Source organism: Microcaecilia unicolor, chromosome 1 (assembly GCF_901765095.1).
Source record: "Microcaecilia unicolor chromosome 1, aMicUni1.1, whole genome shotgun sequence".
NCBI lineage: Eukaryota > Metazoa > Chordata > Amphibia > Gymnophiona > Siphonopidae > Microcaecilia > Microcaecilia unicolor.
In genome coordinates, this window is record NC_044031.1 from 323,674,568 (window position 1) to 323,691,711 (window position 17,144).

At 41.8% G+C, this 17,144-nt stretch overlaps 1 protein-coding gene across 1 annotated transcript in view; it reads right to left on the minus strand.

Moving 5' to 3' along the window:
* The window catches only part of SLC35B3 (solute carrier family 35 member B3), a 128,112-nt gene that overhangs the window by 79,913 nt on the left and 31,055 nt on the right, over positions 1–17,144 (minus strand). Inside the window, exon 4 of the mRNA XM_030208994.1 lies at positions 846–1,000. Within this exon, the coding sequence (XP_030064854.1) occupies positions 846–1,000 (155 nt within the window). The remainder of the gene's footprint in view (positions 1–845; positions 1,001–17,144) is intronic.

Sequence of the window (17,144 nt, forward strand, 5' to 3'; positions counted from 1 at the left end):
GATAGTGCCGCTGAATATCACTGCTAACCATCTAAGCCAAATCAGCTATTCAGTGGGAGGTTTGGGGGGCAGAATTGGCACTTAACTAGTTAAGGGCCGATATTTAGCCCTTAAGTGAGCTGGCCAAATAGGACCACATAAATAGTAGTCATATCTTTAGCTGGTTTAACAAACTGGTCAAGACTGAATATCGGCACTTTAACCGGTTAAGTGCCGGCTGTCCACACATACTCATATAGTCAATGCCTATGCCCGGACATGGTTCAGTATTGAACACCTGGGCATAATGCAGGTGGTGGCAAAAAAAGTTGCTGACTGCTGCCATCTGAATAATTACCCCTAAAAGCCCAGTGGACCTCAACCTCACACAGTAAAAGTAGCTAAGCAGGAGGAGCTTTTGTAAATTACATTTATTTCTGATCAGAAATGAAGTAACTTTAAAAGAAAAAAAATGAGGATATTTTTGATTTCTCTAACTGCTGAATAAAGAACAAAAGGCAATATGCAAACATAGCATCTCTTTTTGTAAGTTTTTAAGCATATTTACATTTTGTACAACCTAGTTTAAAAAATGTGTAGCATATTTCATGTTCTATGTGGAATTTGCTAAAATGAACTGATATGAGCCATCATGTATCTGCAGAACCCGTCATAGAAAACCTGCCACTTTCTCATCCAAGACTAAAACCTGAATTCTTCTTTAAAAATATCAACGTGTCTATTGAAAAAATTGTAATTGCATGTTTGCACATTACCTTTTATATTACGTTAGTCCTGCTAATTTAAGATTCTATTTTCCAATGGATCAATTATTGATAATGCCAGATTTCAATAAAAATGTATACCTTGTATAAGGACTCCTCCTATCATTACAGGAATCAGTTTACAGCATTTGAATATGACTTGGGTGGGATAATTCAGATATCCTAGGGAAGTGTTTGACAAACCCATGGTTCCCACGGTTAGAAAGGCTATCAACATGTAGGTTTTTGCTGGTATTCTGGAAAATACAAATATGATCATATACCTATGACATTTTGAGCTAAATTCGACTTCAATGTCTATATATATTAATTCATACACAATACATGATTTTAAAAAAATCAGTATGAACTCAATGTCCTCAAACCATTTTGGCCTGTTAAAGCCAAATAGTAAGTACCTTATTATTAAGCATCTCAAATAACACAACTTGTGTTGAACTCTATCAGGGGAATTATTTGTGGAAAAATAACACCAGCATGTTCAGTAGGCCCTCTCATGTTTTAGTGGCCCAGAGGCATTGGTCCACTAAAATGCAAGCGAGCGCATGGGACACTGGAGGGGGAAAGGCACTGATTTTAGGAGCATCACTGATTTGGGGTCCAGGAGGTAGAGAGGCTTGATTTAAGGTTGGTGAACTGCCTTTGAGGGTGGGGGCTGTGTTTGTGGGATACAGTTTATTTTTTCAATCCTGCCCCTTTAAGATGACGTCCTCAGAGCAGAATGACCCGGCTTGTAGGATTGGTATGGAGTTACTGCAGGTTAGTGCCTTCTATAGTAAACAAAGCCATGGTAAAATGTCAGCTTTTACTGTAGCTTACTAACTTCCCCCCACACTGTCTTAAATCAGCAGTTCCCAAATTGTGGGTCACGACCCCAAGTAGAGATGCAAAATTCTCAGGTAAGGGGGGGACATACCCTTCAGAGTATTAAAAAAATATACAAAGGTGGCACCATGTGGCTACCTAGCAAGCCACAAATCCATGTAGCTATGTGCTGTGCTTAACCACCTGTCAATTCAGCGTGTCGGCTACTGAAATCAGCCGAAATTAGTAAGCAGACCTCAGACAGGTTACCTTTCACCTATGTATCCACTCCCTAGTTCTTGCTCAGCACTATATTTTGTTGTCACCACCCCAAGGCCTTCTTACAGCTACCAATCCCAGATCATCTACCATGGTTTTAAATCTTGACCTTGTTTTCATCACCACCACCAACCCAGACCTGCTGCTTTGAAATGATTGTCATTAGTAAGGGAACAAGAAGGCTTTAGACATCCTATTCTGTTCCTCCTCCAAGAACCAACAAAATATGGTGTGGAAGGAATCAGGTAGTAACTTTGGGGGGGGGGGGGGAGGAATAGAGGGTTAGACTTGGAAATGACTCTGGAAGAAGGAAGACAGTGGGGAGGGGGGTGGGGGAGGAGAGTCTGCTGAGAGGGATAATGAGCCTAGAAAAGTTGAGAATGAGGTGATGAACCAGGGGAAGGAAGAATGGTTGAGCCTGAGAGGTGTACGACTCAACCACTCAGCTCTTGCAACTACTCCCATACACTGCACATAAAGCTGACAAATTCGAGAAGCTGCGCTCTAAAAACTTGCAAGCCCTCTGTCTCAGGCATTAGAAAATGATTAAACATTTAAGAAATCAATTAATGGACTGCTTATTATGTATGAATAATAATTTACTTTCATTACCATCTGGAATCACATGAATTTTTAGCTACTAAAAAAGCACTGTCTTAAATATCTTTTAAAGGTGAACCTGCGCCATAGATTGATATGAAAGGTATTCTGATATTTCATGTTACATTTTCTTTCCTAATACCACCTAGCACTCTCTTTGGCACACAATGAGGCACATTTTCAAAGCACTTAGCCTTCCAAAGTTCCATAGAAACCTATGGAACTTTGGAAGGCTAAGTGCTTTGAAAATGAGCCCCAATATGAGCATTTCAACATATTACCCATGATGATGTCAGGACCCTCTTCTTGAATGGTGACCCCTAATATAGGATTTTAAGCAGCAATCTAGGATTTTAACTAACCGTTTTTTAAATAGAGGATACCCTGCCTCAGTGGTTAATAAAGCTTACTTACAAACAAAATATGTCCAAAGAGATCTGCTACTCATATATAGAGAACAGGAGAAGACAAGTTTACAGCCATTTTCCCTTATACTTCTGGGATTTTTACAGTGAAATCTACTATATAAAAGCACTGGCCAGTCCTTTCATTGTATTCCTGTTTTTCAGATAAACCTATTTTTTGTCTTTCAGTGAGCCAAAAATATAGGTGAAATTCTTTCCTATAGACATATTGTTTACACAGATTTTCAAGAACAACAGGTTGGTCACACAGCCTATGGTTCCTGTCAATGGTGCAGTCAGACAATTGAGGGGGGTGAGCGGACTGATCTTCAGACACCACTTACTATACAAGCTCGCTCCAATACTACCTGCAATTCTAAACATTATCAGCTTATTTACACTATGAGATCAGTAAAATTACGGCTGAGCATAAATCAAGGATTTTGAATCAAGCGGAGTCAGCACCTTTGGTGCACTATTAGTTGGCCAAAGAACATTCTACTGGATGTTATAGAGATGTGGAGGGAGGATGGTGACACTGAAGCCTTACTAACCTATAAAGAGCTATTGCCTTTTTTCGTTTTTTTAGTTTAAATTGTGTGGAGCCCTGTGGCCTGAAAATTGAGATTGACATCATTTAACAGTTTCTTTTTCATTTGAAGCCATGACAAGGGTTTGACCTGAATAAATTTGGCTGCAATCTTTGGGCCATTTATCGGAGATGTGAGAGTTGAGCAGCAAAGGTCTATACTTTCTCTATATTTTATAATGTTTAAGGTTGGCTACATTTGCTTGTGAAATATTGCATTTTATCAATTTTCCAGGAGACAAACGACGAAACATAGCTATGTTGGCGGTGTTCTCCTGTTGACTGATAGATGAGCTTCTGTTAATGGATCAGAACTTCATGTTCTACTGACAAGATATGCAATGAGCAAGAAATGCTAAGAAATGAGTCAATTTGATATTAACACAATATGGTGAATTAATATACTGAGTGATAAAAAACTATTCAAAAATTGGACCGATGATATTATGTGGATTCATTGCTTTCCCCGACAAGATATTTTGTGGGAACAACCACTACTGACTAGTCCTAAAAAACTTTTATGTGCACTAGTGTTGGAGTGCTGCCACTTATAAGATGTATATTTTTGCGCATCGGGAAAAACTGTGATTACATTTGCTTACTTCAAGGCAGCACACAGACTGACAGACCAGAGACTAAACTGCTCTATGGCCCTGAAAATCCCCTCTGCAGGCTTTGGCCACTCCAGCCTTCAGAGATTGGACTCATTCTCCAAGAGCTCTTTGCTCATCCAGTGCACATATATGATTCCCAGCAACCTCTAGATCATATATATTACCTCGGCACAAAAGACTGGATAGGCTCCATCTTACTTTTGGACTGCTATTTGTATCTTATTATTGTTGAGTTGTTAAAGTTTCTAAGTGAGTAGGGATGCTTAAACTAACACATTTGGTCAAAGGGGCTATAATTAATTTAATTAAAAAGCGAAGTTACTTACCTGTAGCAGATATTCTCCAAGGACAGCAAGCCACTTATTCTCGCATGTGGGTGACATCATCCACGGAGCCTGGTGTGGACACACTGCCCGGCATACTGTTTCTTTAAAAGCTCGAGGCAGTGCTCCCACCGCATAAGTGGGTGCCTTCCCGCCCAACTCATGAGCGTGGGACCAATTAGTACAATACCCAATTATCTGATGAAAAATGCCCCAGAACGATTCATAACAAAACTCACCACCCACCTAAATTTCCTACTTCAACAAGGCTCCTTCCCCTCTGAACACGGCAATATTCTACTCACACCAATTCCGAACCCCCCCCCCCCAAAAAAAAAAAAACAACAGCGAATGACATCACCAACTAGCGACCTGTGGCCTCCATCCCTCTTCTAACCAAACTGATGAAAAATAGAGTGACCTCCCAACTTAACGAATTCATACAAAAATTCTCCATACTACATGAATCACAATCGGGTTTTCGACCTGCGCACAGCACACAAACTGTAATACTCACCCTGGTATCCAAGTTCAAACATGAAATTTCAATCAGCAACAAAATACTTCTTCTGCAGTTCGACCTGTCCAGCGCATTTGACATGGTAGACCATGACATACTTACAAAATTACTGGACAAACTAGGGATCGGCGGAAACATCATTAACTGGATAAAAAGCCTTATCACCACCAGATCTTATCAGGTCAAATCAACCTCATCAATATCGCCCGCATGGTCCTCAAAATGCGGAGTCCCCCAAGGCTCACCCCTATCCCCGATCTTCTTCAACCTCATGATGATTCCTCTGGCCAAATCCCTATCCAAATCTGGCCTAAATCCCTTCATCTACGCTGATGATGTCACAATATTCATCCCTTTCAAATCCACTCTTACAGAAATCTCGGAAAAAATCATCACTGCCATGAACACCCTAGTATCCTGGGCCAACGCTTTCAAGATGAAACTGAATAAAGAAAAAACTCAATGCCTAATCCTTTCATCACAACACGCTACTCAGCTCCCAACCACCCTGATCACTCCCGACGTTACAATCTAAATATCCGACAATCTAAAAATCCTAGGAGTAACATTAGAACTTTAGAAACTCATGCAAAAGCCACGACGAAGAAGATGTTCAACATGATGTGGGTACTGAAAAGAGTGAAGCCATACCTTCCACAGAAAACTTTCCGCAATCTAGTACAATCCACAGTGCTCACCCATGCCAACTACTGCAACAGCACCTTCATCGGATGCCAAGCCCAAATCATGAAAAAAACTCCAAACCGCCCAAAACACAGCAGCTAGACTCATTTTTGGCAAATCACGATTCGAAAGCGCAACACCACTTCGTGAAAAACTTCACTGGCTCCCAATCAAGGAACATAAAAACTTCAAAGCCCACACAATGATCCACAAGATCCTCAACGGCGAATCTCCAAGCTACATGTCCAACCTGATTGATCTTCCAGACAGGAACTGGACCATAACTTCTAGAACATATCTCAATCTTCATCTTCCTATCTACAAAGGCCTCAAATACAAAACCTACTACCACGCATCCAACATCTCTGTCATAGGCAGCCAACTCTGGAATGCCATACCTCGACACATCCGAAAAACCACTGAACACCTACCCTTCCAAAAACTGCTGAAGACTTACCTCTTCAAACAAGCCTACCCAAATGACCCGTCCTAATTCTCAAACATAATTCCACACCACTAGTATTACCTACACTCCAATCCCTTCCCCACATCTCTTATTATTGTCCTACTCTATGTAATTATGTCATCTCTGTGATACATTGTTTCCATACCTGTATTATCTCCGTGATACTTTGTACCATACTTTGTAAGCCGCACTGAACCTGCTCTATGTAATTATGTCATCTCTGTGATACATTGTTTCCATACCTGTATTATCTCTGTGATACTTTGTACCATACTTTGTAAGCCGCACTGAACCTGCTATCGAGTGGGAAAGAGCGGGGTATAAATGCCACAAATAAAATAAATAAATAAATAAATAACATAGCTAAAGAAAACAACTCCAAGGGGAGGTGGGAGGGTATGTGAGAATAAATGACCTGCTGTCCTCAGAGAATACCTTCTAAAGGTAAATAACTTTGCTTTCTCCGTGGACAAGCAGGCCAGCTAATTCTCACATGTGGGAATCCCTAACTACCAGCCACACTGAAAACAACATTAGGACAATAGGAACTCACAACGGCGAGTTCAAAGAAGTAAATTAACCTGGAAAACATATATGCACTGTTTGTGAAGGTGAGGTCTGAAACAGAATAAAACAGGCCTAGGAGGACCGAGTTGGATTCTAGACTCCAAATAAATTCTGCAGAACTGTCTGACCAAACCAATTGTCACGTCAGCTGCCTTGCTCAAGGCAATAGTGGGATGTGAATGTGTGGACTGAAGACCACATCACAGCCTTGCAAATCTCTTAAATAGATGCTGATCTCATGTGGGCTACTGACGCCGCCATGGCTCCAATATTGGGAGCCTTGACATGACCCTCCACAGTCAGCCCAGATTTAGGCATAAGTAAAATATATGCAATCTGCTAGCCAATTGGAAATTGGGTGTTTATCGATAACAACCACCATCCTGTTGAGATCAAAAGAAATAAAAACCTGGGTGGACTGTCTATAGGGCCTCTCACTCCACGTAAAAGGCCGATGCTCGCTTGCAGTCAAAATTATGCAGTGCACTTCCACCAGAATGGGCATTAGGTTTGGGAAAGAATATTGAAAGGCCTTGCTGATTCAGATGGAACTCCAACATTAACTTAGGAAGGAATTTAGGGTGTGTGCAGTCTGTTGTGATGAAATTTTGTATAAGGTGGATCTACTACTAGGGCTTGAAGCTCACTGACCCTGCGAACTGAAGTAACTACCACCAAAAACAAGACATTCCAGGTCAAGTACTTTAGAGAACAGGAATCGAGTGACTCAAAAGGAGCTTTCGTCAGCTGGGTGAGGATGACGTTGAGGTCCCATAACACAAGCGCAGGTGACATGGGGCTTTGTCAAATGCAAACCTCACATGAATCGAACTACAGACTGTCCACACATGGGCTTACCCTCTTCACAGTGATGGTAAGCACTAAGTGCACTAAGGTGAACCCCTACAGAGTTGGTCTTAAGCTCAGACTTGGAGAGGTATAGAAGGTATTCGAGCAGGTTCTATGTAGGGCAAGTAAGCAAAACAAAATCACTACAGTGATTTAGTAGGTTGAGATACACCAGACAACAAGAAGCTACTCACCTTCAGAAGTTTAACAGTCACCACACCTACGGACAACTCTCATCAAGTGATTCCATCTGCTCAAGACCTAGCTAACCACTTTGCCAATAAGATTATCCAGATCCGCTCTGAATTATCCAAAGGTGATCCCACCTCTTGAAAAAACACCATACTTGGAAACATACCACAGCATCGACTTGATTAGCACAGAGGGTGCCAAGACAGATCAAAGCTGTCCACGTTCCAACCATTGGGAGAGGATGAAGCAAAATTGCTACTGCTAAAATATTCATGCTCCCACTGTCCTTTGGATTACTGTCCCAACCCTCTCTCCACATAGATCACAACAAATGTCATACAATAGATGACAGCCAGTCTCAACAGGTTTGCTGAATCAGGCTCTCTTCCTCCAGACATGGGCAAAACTGTCCTAACCCTGCCGCTGAAGGGCGAAGGCCTAGACATGTCATTGTCTGCAAACTACCACCCAAGTAGCCAGCATACCTCTCTTCATGAAAGCGCTGGGATCCATCATTAGCAAGCAGTTCTCCCACTACTTAGATAGATTCTCCATACTATACCAATCTCAATCCAGTAGTCAAATCCTCACACAGCACAGAACCCTTACTTCTCACCCTCACCACATACGTTAAACAACATCTCTGCAAGGGTGACCAGGTAGTACTACTCCAATTTGATATCTTGGCGGCCTTCGATGCAGTTGATCATGTACTGCTACTAGAATGACTGGATCAAACAAGCATCTCTTGTCCTGTACTAAGATGATTCAGTGAATTCCTTGCTAATAGAAGCTATTCTGTTATACAAAACCACCAACTCTCCCAGAAAAGTTCCTTGCTCGCCCCAATACTGTTTAATTTTTTTATGTCCTCACTGAGCTCAATCTACCTGGAGCTGCGTGAGCTTTTCCTATCATATGCTGAAGACATCCTGCTTCTCCTCCCATTATCTCCCTCCATCCTGATTTTACCCACTTGATAACTGCCGGGATAAATGCAATCCAGAATTAGGCCCTAATAAACAAACTTAAGTTGAACAAGGAAAAAACAAAGATTCTTTGGTTCCATAACCCAGGAGTCTTGACCCCATCCTCTAATAGTCGGCAACGACAAAACATTGGGAGTTTAGTCAGAAGTGAGGGTGCTAGGGTCATTCTAGACTCCTCAATGTTCTCTGCCCACACTTCTCATGTTTGGAAGAAAACACTATTCAAAATGAGACAGCTATGACTTGTCTGTGTGTTCTTCGACCAGCAGTCCTTCGCAAGGCTGATCCTCCCACACCTAGACTACTGCAATATCCTATTCCTTGGCATTAAGCTTCAATATATGAAGAAACTGCAGCAAGATTGATTTTCAAACTAAACAGATACAGCAGTGTCTCCTTGTATCCGATTAAACTGCACTGGCTCTCCATATCTGAATGAATCAACTTTAGAGCGACCTGCATAGTTTTTCAGATCCTACGCGGCCTCACTTTGAGCCTATTGATGGATATATCTTCACTTTGCCTGGTTGAATCCAAAAGACTTAAAGACCAACTGTTCTTATTTCGGTCTGGAAAGGGTATCAGCTTTCAGAAGACCTGTAACTCACTATTCCCTGTAGCAGGAACTTTGCTTTGGAACTCCCTTACCATTGCTATAAGGTCCAATAACAACTACCTAAGCATTAGAAAGCGACTAAAAACCTTTCTATTCCTAACAAACAATATATAATACACCTTCTCTTTCCTGTCCACACTTATTCCCACAGCCCACTTTTCCCTGTCCACACTTATTCCCACAGCCCCACTGCCTTTCCCTTGATAACCTTCCTCTTAACCACCCAATAAATCACACAATCTCAAGCTGTATGTCTTCATGTAAGCTAATTGATATGAACCACTCTGATATTAGCAGTATATAAGACTTGATTTGATCTAGGGTCCTGCCTTCACACTAGATGGCAAACCTCTTCCATTTGAAAGAATAACATCTCTTAATGGAATCTTTCCTGGAAGCCTGCAAAGCCCTGGAAACACTCTCTGGGAGATTCAAGGAAGCAAATTCTAAGCCATCAACATCCAGGCTGTGAGAGACAGAGACTGGAGATTGGGATGTAGAAGAGATCCCTCATTCTAAGGTTCAGAAAACAATTCAATCTTCATGGTTCCTCAGAGGATAACTCCAGAAGAAGTGGGAATCATATCTGCCTGGGCCAATGTGGGGTGATCAGGATCAAGGTTCCCCAGTCTTGGATAAGTTTCAGTAAAGTCTTCCCCACAAGAGGAATGGGAGGATAGACATACAGAACACCTGACCCCAATGCAGGAGGAAGGTATCCAAGGATAGACTGTCATGTGATCTGAGCCTAGAGCAGTACCGAGGGACTTTCCAAAGAGACCTACCAAGGGGGTGCCCACTGTCCGAAAATCTTGCGGGCAACAGTCATATTGAGTGACCACTCATGCAGCTGCATGACCCTGCTCAATCAATCTGCCAGTTTGTAGGAATTCCTGCCAGGAAAGTGGCTCTGAGAACAATTCCATTCTGGACAGCCCAATATCACATCCCAACAGCCTGCAGAAACAGAGAATATGATCCTGTGCCCCCCCCCCCCCCCCCCCCCACACACACACACACACTTTGTTGGTGTAATACATTGCAAACTGATTATCCTTTTGAATGAGCACAATTTGGCTGATCCGTCAATCTCTGAAAGAATTTAGAACGTTCCAGATTTCCCAAGATTGATGTGGATCTGTCTCCTGAGCTGTCCTTGTACCCTTAGTGTGAAGCCTATTTATATAAGCATCCATTGACAGCACCTTTCAAGGCTGAGGAATTTGCAATGGAAGTCCTAAGGTCATATTGGGTTGAATCGTCCACCAGAGGAGAGACTGAGCCAACTCCAGGTTTACTCAGATAGCATCTGCTAGGTTCCCCAAGGCCTGACACCACTAGGAAGCTAGGGTCCACTGGGCAGTCCTCAAGTGAAGACATGCCAAGGGAGCGACATGCACAGTGAAGGCCATATGGCCTAGTAATCTCAACATCTGTCGAGATGTGACCTGCTGTCTGATGCAAAACTGCATGGCAAGGGCAACCAGATTGTCTGCTCATGGCACAGGGAAGAAAGCTTGTGCCTGAATGGTATCTAGCAGAGCTCCTATGAACTCTAATTGCTGAACAGGGAGTAGATGGAACTTGGGGTAGTTTAAAACAAACCCTAGTAGCTCTAGCACCCGAACAGTTCAATGCACAGACTGCTGAGCATTGTTCTTTGATGTGCTTTTCATCAACCATTCATGTAGAGAAACACATGGACTCCCAGTCTGCAAAGCAATGCTGCAAACTATTGCTAGACATTTGGTAAAATCTCTGGGAGCTGACGTAAGGCCAAATGGCAGAATGCGGTACAGGAAGTAATGTGACCACACTCAAAATCTGAGATACTTCCAGTGGCCTGAAAGTTTTGGGATATGTGTGCAGGCATCCATTAAGTCCAGAGAGCATAGCCAATCTTATGCACTGGGAGAAGGGTGCACAGGGAAACCATCCTGAACTTTTCTTTGACGAGATATTTGTTCAGGGCCCTTAGGTCTAGGATCGGGGCACAGCCCCCAGTCTTTTTAGACCAAGGAAGTATTTGGAATAGAATCACTGGTGGAATGGGTTCGACCGCATGGGCCTTGAGAAGGGCACAGTGTGCCTCTACAAGTACTTCTCTGTTGCGAGAGCTGATGAAGATTTCTCTCAGGGGGCAATCTGATGGTCTCATTCACCAATGAACAGCGCAATTGAGATGGACTATTTGAAGTACCCACCGGTTGGAGGTTATAAGGGGCCACCTTTCTAGGAACTCAGCCTTCTTCCTGGAAGGTTGTCCAATACAGATACTTTTACTGCGACTCTGCTCTGCTGTAGCCAGTCAAAAATTCATCCCTTGCTTTGACTTGGGAGCCGGTTAAGCCTTTGTGCACGCTGTTGACAAGAACGAGCATGCTAGTGCTGAACAGTTGAGCAAGACGAGAAGGAATGCACCTATGCCTTTGAGAGCAGTAGGGACTTCGCTTCGACTTGCCAAAAAACCTCCTAGAAGAGGAGGAAGCAGAAGACGTCTGCCGGGAAAGAATGTTGATGGTGCTTCTTATTGAGGTCTGCGACCTCTTCCACCTTCTCTCCAAAAAGGTTATCTCCACGGCAAGTGGATTCCGCCAGTCTCTGCTGGACCACCTGTTCCAAGTCAGAAACACGCAGCCATGAGTCTGCGCATCACTATACTTTGTGCAGAGATCTTGGATGCAACATCAAAGGTATCATATGCTGCATGCCAAAGAAGAGCGAGACAGACAGGGCAAACAATTAGAAAAAAAATGGCCAGATAGCAAAGGTAGAAAAAGAATTTTATTTTTAATTTAGGATGAAGAAATGTGGTATCTGCGTTAATCTATTTTAAAAGTTAATAAATATAAAGAAAATAAAAAATTGGAAAATAAGGCGACACATTTTTATAGGACTAAATACATTTTTTGACTAGCTTTCAGAGGCCATAATTTCCTCCTTCAGGTTTAGACAGTCTAGTATACTTTTCTTGACTTAAGGAGGCTTTGGCATCCAAAAACTAGTTAAAAACATGATAAGTTAAGATTCAAAATGGCCGCTGACTAGTTCGGACGCTCAGCAAAGCTCCGAGAAGAAAAATGCCAAAGAGAAGGGGCCGCTTGTCCTCCGCTGCTGCCCCTCCACGGCAAAATCTTCCTTTTCAATCCACAATGATTTAAATTACCTTCGTGGAGCACAGATATCAGGAACATCGGGAGCAGGTCCGCTAGGTCGACCGGGTGGAAATGGTACCATTTCGGAGACCGTTGGACTGGAGCTATCGCTCAGCCCCGATGATAGGGCGCCTCCCCCGCAACCCTCGGGAGCGAGCATGTCGACGCCGGACCCCAGTAGGACGCCACCGAAGAGTGTAGTCGTCCACAGGGCCGAGGAGGAGAGTCGAACTGCGGACAGTGTGGACCTTTTTTGCGACCTAGGTGCCTCTCGAGGGGGAGATATGACATCTAATAACCAGCACCAGATGGAAGCTGTGACCGGAGATAAGGCACAACAGGCCGCTGTTGTAGCTGCAGAGGTACAATTTCCTAAATTTCAGAAACCTACTGAAATTACATTAGAGACTCTATACACTTTGATTGTGGACTTAGGGAGTTCCTTAAGTCCACAAATTAAACAATTATCTCAAGAAATGTCTAAAATGGACCAAAAGGTTCAACAGACTGAACTCAAGGTAGAGACAATATCGAATCGGCAAGAAGAATTGGAAAAACAAGTGAAAGAGGTTCATTTAAACCAGGAGACTATGATTAAAGATTTAATTTCCTTGAGGAGACGAACTGAATTCTTGGAGAATGTAACCAGAAATAACAATATTCGCTTTTTAAATTTTCCTAACAAAGTTGGAGTTTTACCAAGGGAAATGCTCAGAAAGCATATTACAGAAATACTTGGCACTTCAGAGGAAATGGTTCCACCATTCACACAAATATATTATTTGCCCGTGAAACGCCAAGTGCCTCAAGAAAAGTCAGAATTAGATATTTCACTGATACTGGAATCCTCAGATACCGAATTAGTCCAAGCTTCTACTTTAATTGCCACAGTAGCCTTGTCGCCAGATAAAAACTGGCTGATGAGACTTTTCTTCCAAAATAAGGATAAGAGCTTCCTTGGTTTAAAAGTTAGTCTCTTCCCTGATGTGACTAAGGAGACTCAAAAACGTAGACAGAGATTTTTACTTATGAGGCCTGGTGTAATTCAGTTAGGAGGTACGTTTTTTCTAAAGTACCCGTGCAAATGCCTAGTTAAATATCAATCTAATAAATATGTGTTTTATGAGCCGGCACAGCTTTCTTCATTCCTAGCTGCAAAAGGACAAGGGAGTAATTAACTTAGAACCCTATATATTAAGAGAAGATATCTTTTATGAGCACCCGATAAAGGAAAGCTTCCTTAATTATTTTCTTTTGGAATCCATATTGTAATTTTTGAATCTCACAAATGTGGACTTTAATTAACATGCTGTAATTGTTTGAACATTAATTGGTTTCCTTATATAGTTGAACAGTGATGTTATTTACCTGACAAGTTTATTTTTGCTTGTTTTAATATATGTAAATTGTTAAATAAAGAATAATAATAAAAAAAAAACATGATAAGTTAGACCAATTAAAAGTTATCACCTTATTTTCCAGAGAGCGAGAGTGCATGTGTGCATGCATGTTTTGACCCTCCAAATGTTTTAAAATAAAAAATGTGGCCCCTGATAGAAAAAGGTTGAACAAGCTTGGGAAATATGTTCTTAAGAGATATTGGCTCCAACAGTGAGTAACAGTAAAAAGGCAAGCTGCTGTTTCAGTTGAGTGGACATAGCTTAATTCAGTTGCCTTCTCTCTTCAGCGTTCAATAAATACAGGATGTTGCACCTCCTGAGTTTGCCCATGGTAAAGCAAGACTGTTCTTCCACGGTAATAGAACATAGTGTTGAAATGAACTGGTATGCCAAGAGGATTTGTGAAAGAGCACACAGATGTTATAGAGCAGTGAACTTTTGTTGTACCTGTCTCTGCCACCTTCTCTCCAAATAAGAATTCTCTAGTATAAGGAGCACCTGCCAATCTGGTATAGATGTCTTCCCACAGACAATTGCCCTCCCCTTGTCCCTTCCTCCCTTCTCACCCATTACTTCCCTCACCCGTAACTGTCTTGTCTGTCTGTATTATTTAGATTGTAAGCTCTTTTGAGCAGGGACTGTGTCTTTGTATCAGGTGTTCAGCGCTGTGTGCATCTGGTAGCGCTATACAAATGCTAATAATAATAAGGGGTAGATATTCAGTAGTGAGCATTTTTTAGCTGCCGCCTGTGTTATTCCCAGATATTCAATGCTGGGCAAGTCGAGGCACTGGCATCGAATATCCAGGTTTTTGCAGCTGGCTCTCTCATATATGGTTAAGTGTGATATTCAGCACTAACCACATAAGCAACACTGCATAAAGATAGGACTGACTTTTGTGTGATTTGATTTAACCTAGTGGTTAGGGCATGGGCTAAGAACCAGGGAAGCCCAGTTCATATCCCACCACTGCTCCTTGTGATCTTAGGCAAGTCAGTTAAGCCTCCATTGCCTCAGACACAAACTCAGACTGTAAGCTCTCTGGGGAAAGGGAAATATACCGAATGTAAAAGGTGTGAGCTAAATCCAAATAAAGCAAAAAACATTGTGAAGGAAGTTGAGGCAATCCTCTCAGATGCTTGGAGACATGCGAGAACAATGCTTGCATTCATCTTGATTGTGGTTGGAGCCCAAGTAGATTACCCATTTCAAATGCATGTTAAGATTTCTAGATTTTCTGCCACATTGTGGACAAAACAAAATCCTTGACTTTGTACATTTTAAAATTAAATTTTCATTTTTTATATTGCCAATTTAATATCTTTTTTTTATTTATAGTTTGAAAATAATTACACAAGTATACACACTTGTTACAGTAAAATAAGCAAAAAAAACCCAGGAAAATTTTAAAACAGAAATATCAAGAATTACCTCTTTTCTTAGACCACAAATGAGGGGGTGAGGGGCCCAGAAACTAAATGGAGATCACACAAGAGACACAGGAAAAAGGGCAATAGCACGAAACAAAAACTCACCCTAATATCACATTCTATCCAGCAGATACTACATAACCAACACAACTCAACTGGAGATCTTCTTAAGGTCCAAAAAAGCTCTCAACTGTGCTGGGGCAAAAAAGGTGTATTTATTCCCTAAATAGCGAACCAAACACTTGCACAGGTAGGCCAACCAGAAAAATAGCTCCCAAGTTCTTAGGCTCTGCAGGCATGGCCAAAAAAGTCTTTTCCCCTACTCCGAGTTATTTATTTGTTGCATTTGTATCCCACATTTTCCCACCTTTTTGCAGGCTCAATGTGGCTTACATATTACTGTTCACTGCGTTAGCCGATTCCGATCTGAACAAATACATGGTATGAATGTATACAAGGTGATATTGTATTAGATAAGGTACATGTATGGTAGGTACAATTGGGGGGGAGACTTAGAGAGAGGGGGGGGGGGGGGGGAGGAAGAGTCAGGTAATGTCCTTTACGTTCTTTGGTTGCATTTTGTACCTTTGAAGAGTTTACCTTTGTAACAACCAGATATATCCACAGTTTTTATCTACAAAAAGTCATTTGTAAACATTTAAAAAACATATTTACTACTGTGTTTATGTCCTGTTCAAAAACAAATGACACCAATAATGTTGCTGTATCCTGAACATCCGATTATCAATTTTTTGAAGGAATCAGCAGGACTCATACCAATTCTCTAGCTGTTCAAACTTCACTAACCATAACAGTAACAGTTTCTTTTCCTTCTTTCAAATGCTGCAGCAGTGGTTCCAGACTGTTTGTACACAGCAGCAATACCTTCGGGTCCTTCCCCCCAGCCTGTGGGTAGTATGCTCGACATCTTCCGCTTCCAAACAACTCACCAGAAGAGACCGTGACACTGCCAGACACGGTGGAGAGTTGGAATCTGGAGGGAACAGAGATTCTTCTTGCCCCAGAAGAATGGATGCTCCCTAATCCGTGCTTACAGTAGGGCCCTCTTGGTTCTTTCAGGTGGTGCTTGGCGATGAATTGTTCCAACGTTTGCTGTACTGGGGAAGAGGTCAAGGCCGGTAAGGGAATGGCCTTGAGAACACCTTTCGGCATTGTGTGAGGCATTCAGACAATGGAAACAGAAGCACTGAAAACAGCTTGAACAACGAGCCTATCGTGTCGCCATCTTGGCCACTTCCTCTGTTCTCCTAATATCTTTTTAAAGAAAAAAATTATAGCAAAGAAAATCAGAAGATGAAGTAATAAGCCTCTGAAAAAAATATCAGGAAAGCTTCATTTTCCTGCCAGTTTGACAGAGCAGAAAAACAAAACTGAGTTGCTGAGCAGACTGTTTTGGGCAGGAAAGGCCACTCATGCTCAGATTTTCACTAAGTTGTGAGATCTGGGATAGCTGGCAACATGTGATGACATCACCCACTTATGCTCCTTGATTATGGACAAACATTAGGACTAAGGAGCACTCCATAAAACTAACCAGTAGCAGATTTTAAATGAATGAGAGTATTTTTTTTTTAAGTAAACTCATATTTAAGCTATGGAATTTGTTGGATAAGGACAGTCAAGTATGAAAAAGTCTTTGACAATTTTTTTTAAGGAGATATCCATTAACAATTACTACCTAAACAGGCTTGGATGCCTCTTCTTCTACTGGACGTGAACAACATGGAATGGACTTTCCTATTAAGATCTGCAAGATACTTACAAGTAATCCAGCCTGGCACTGTTGACGACAGGATGCTAGACTCCATTGATCATTGGTCTGACCCAGCATGATGTTTCTTATCTTACATTATGATTATGAGAAAATGGCCAGTCAGT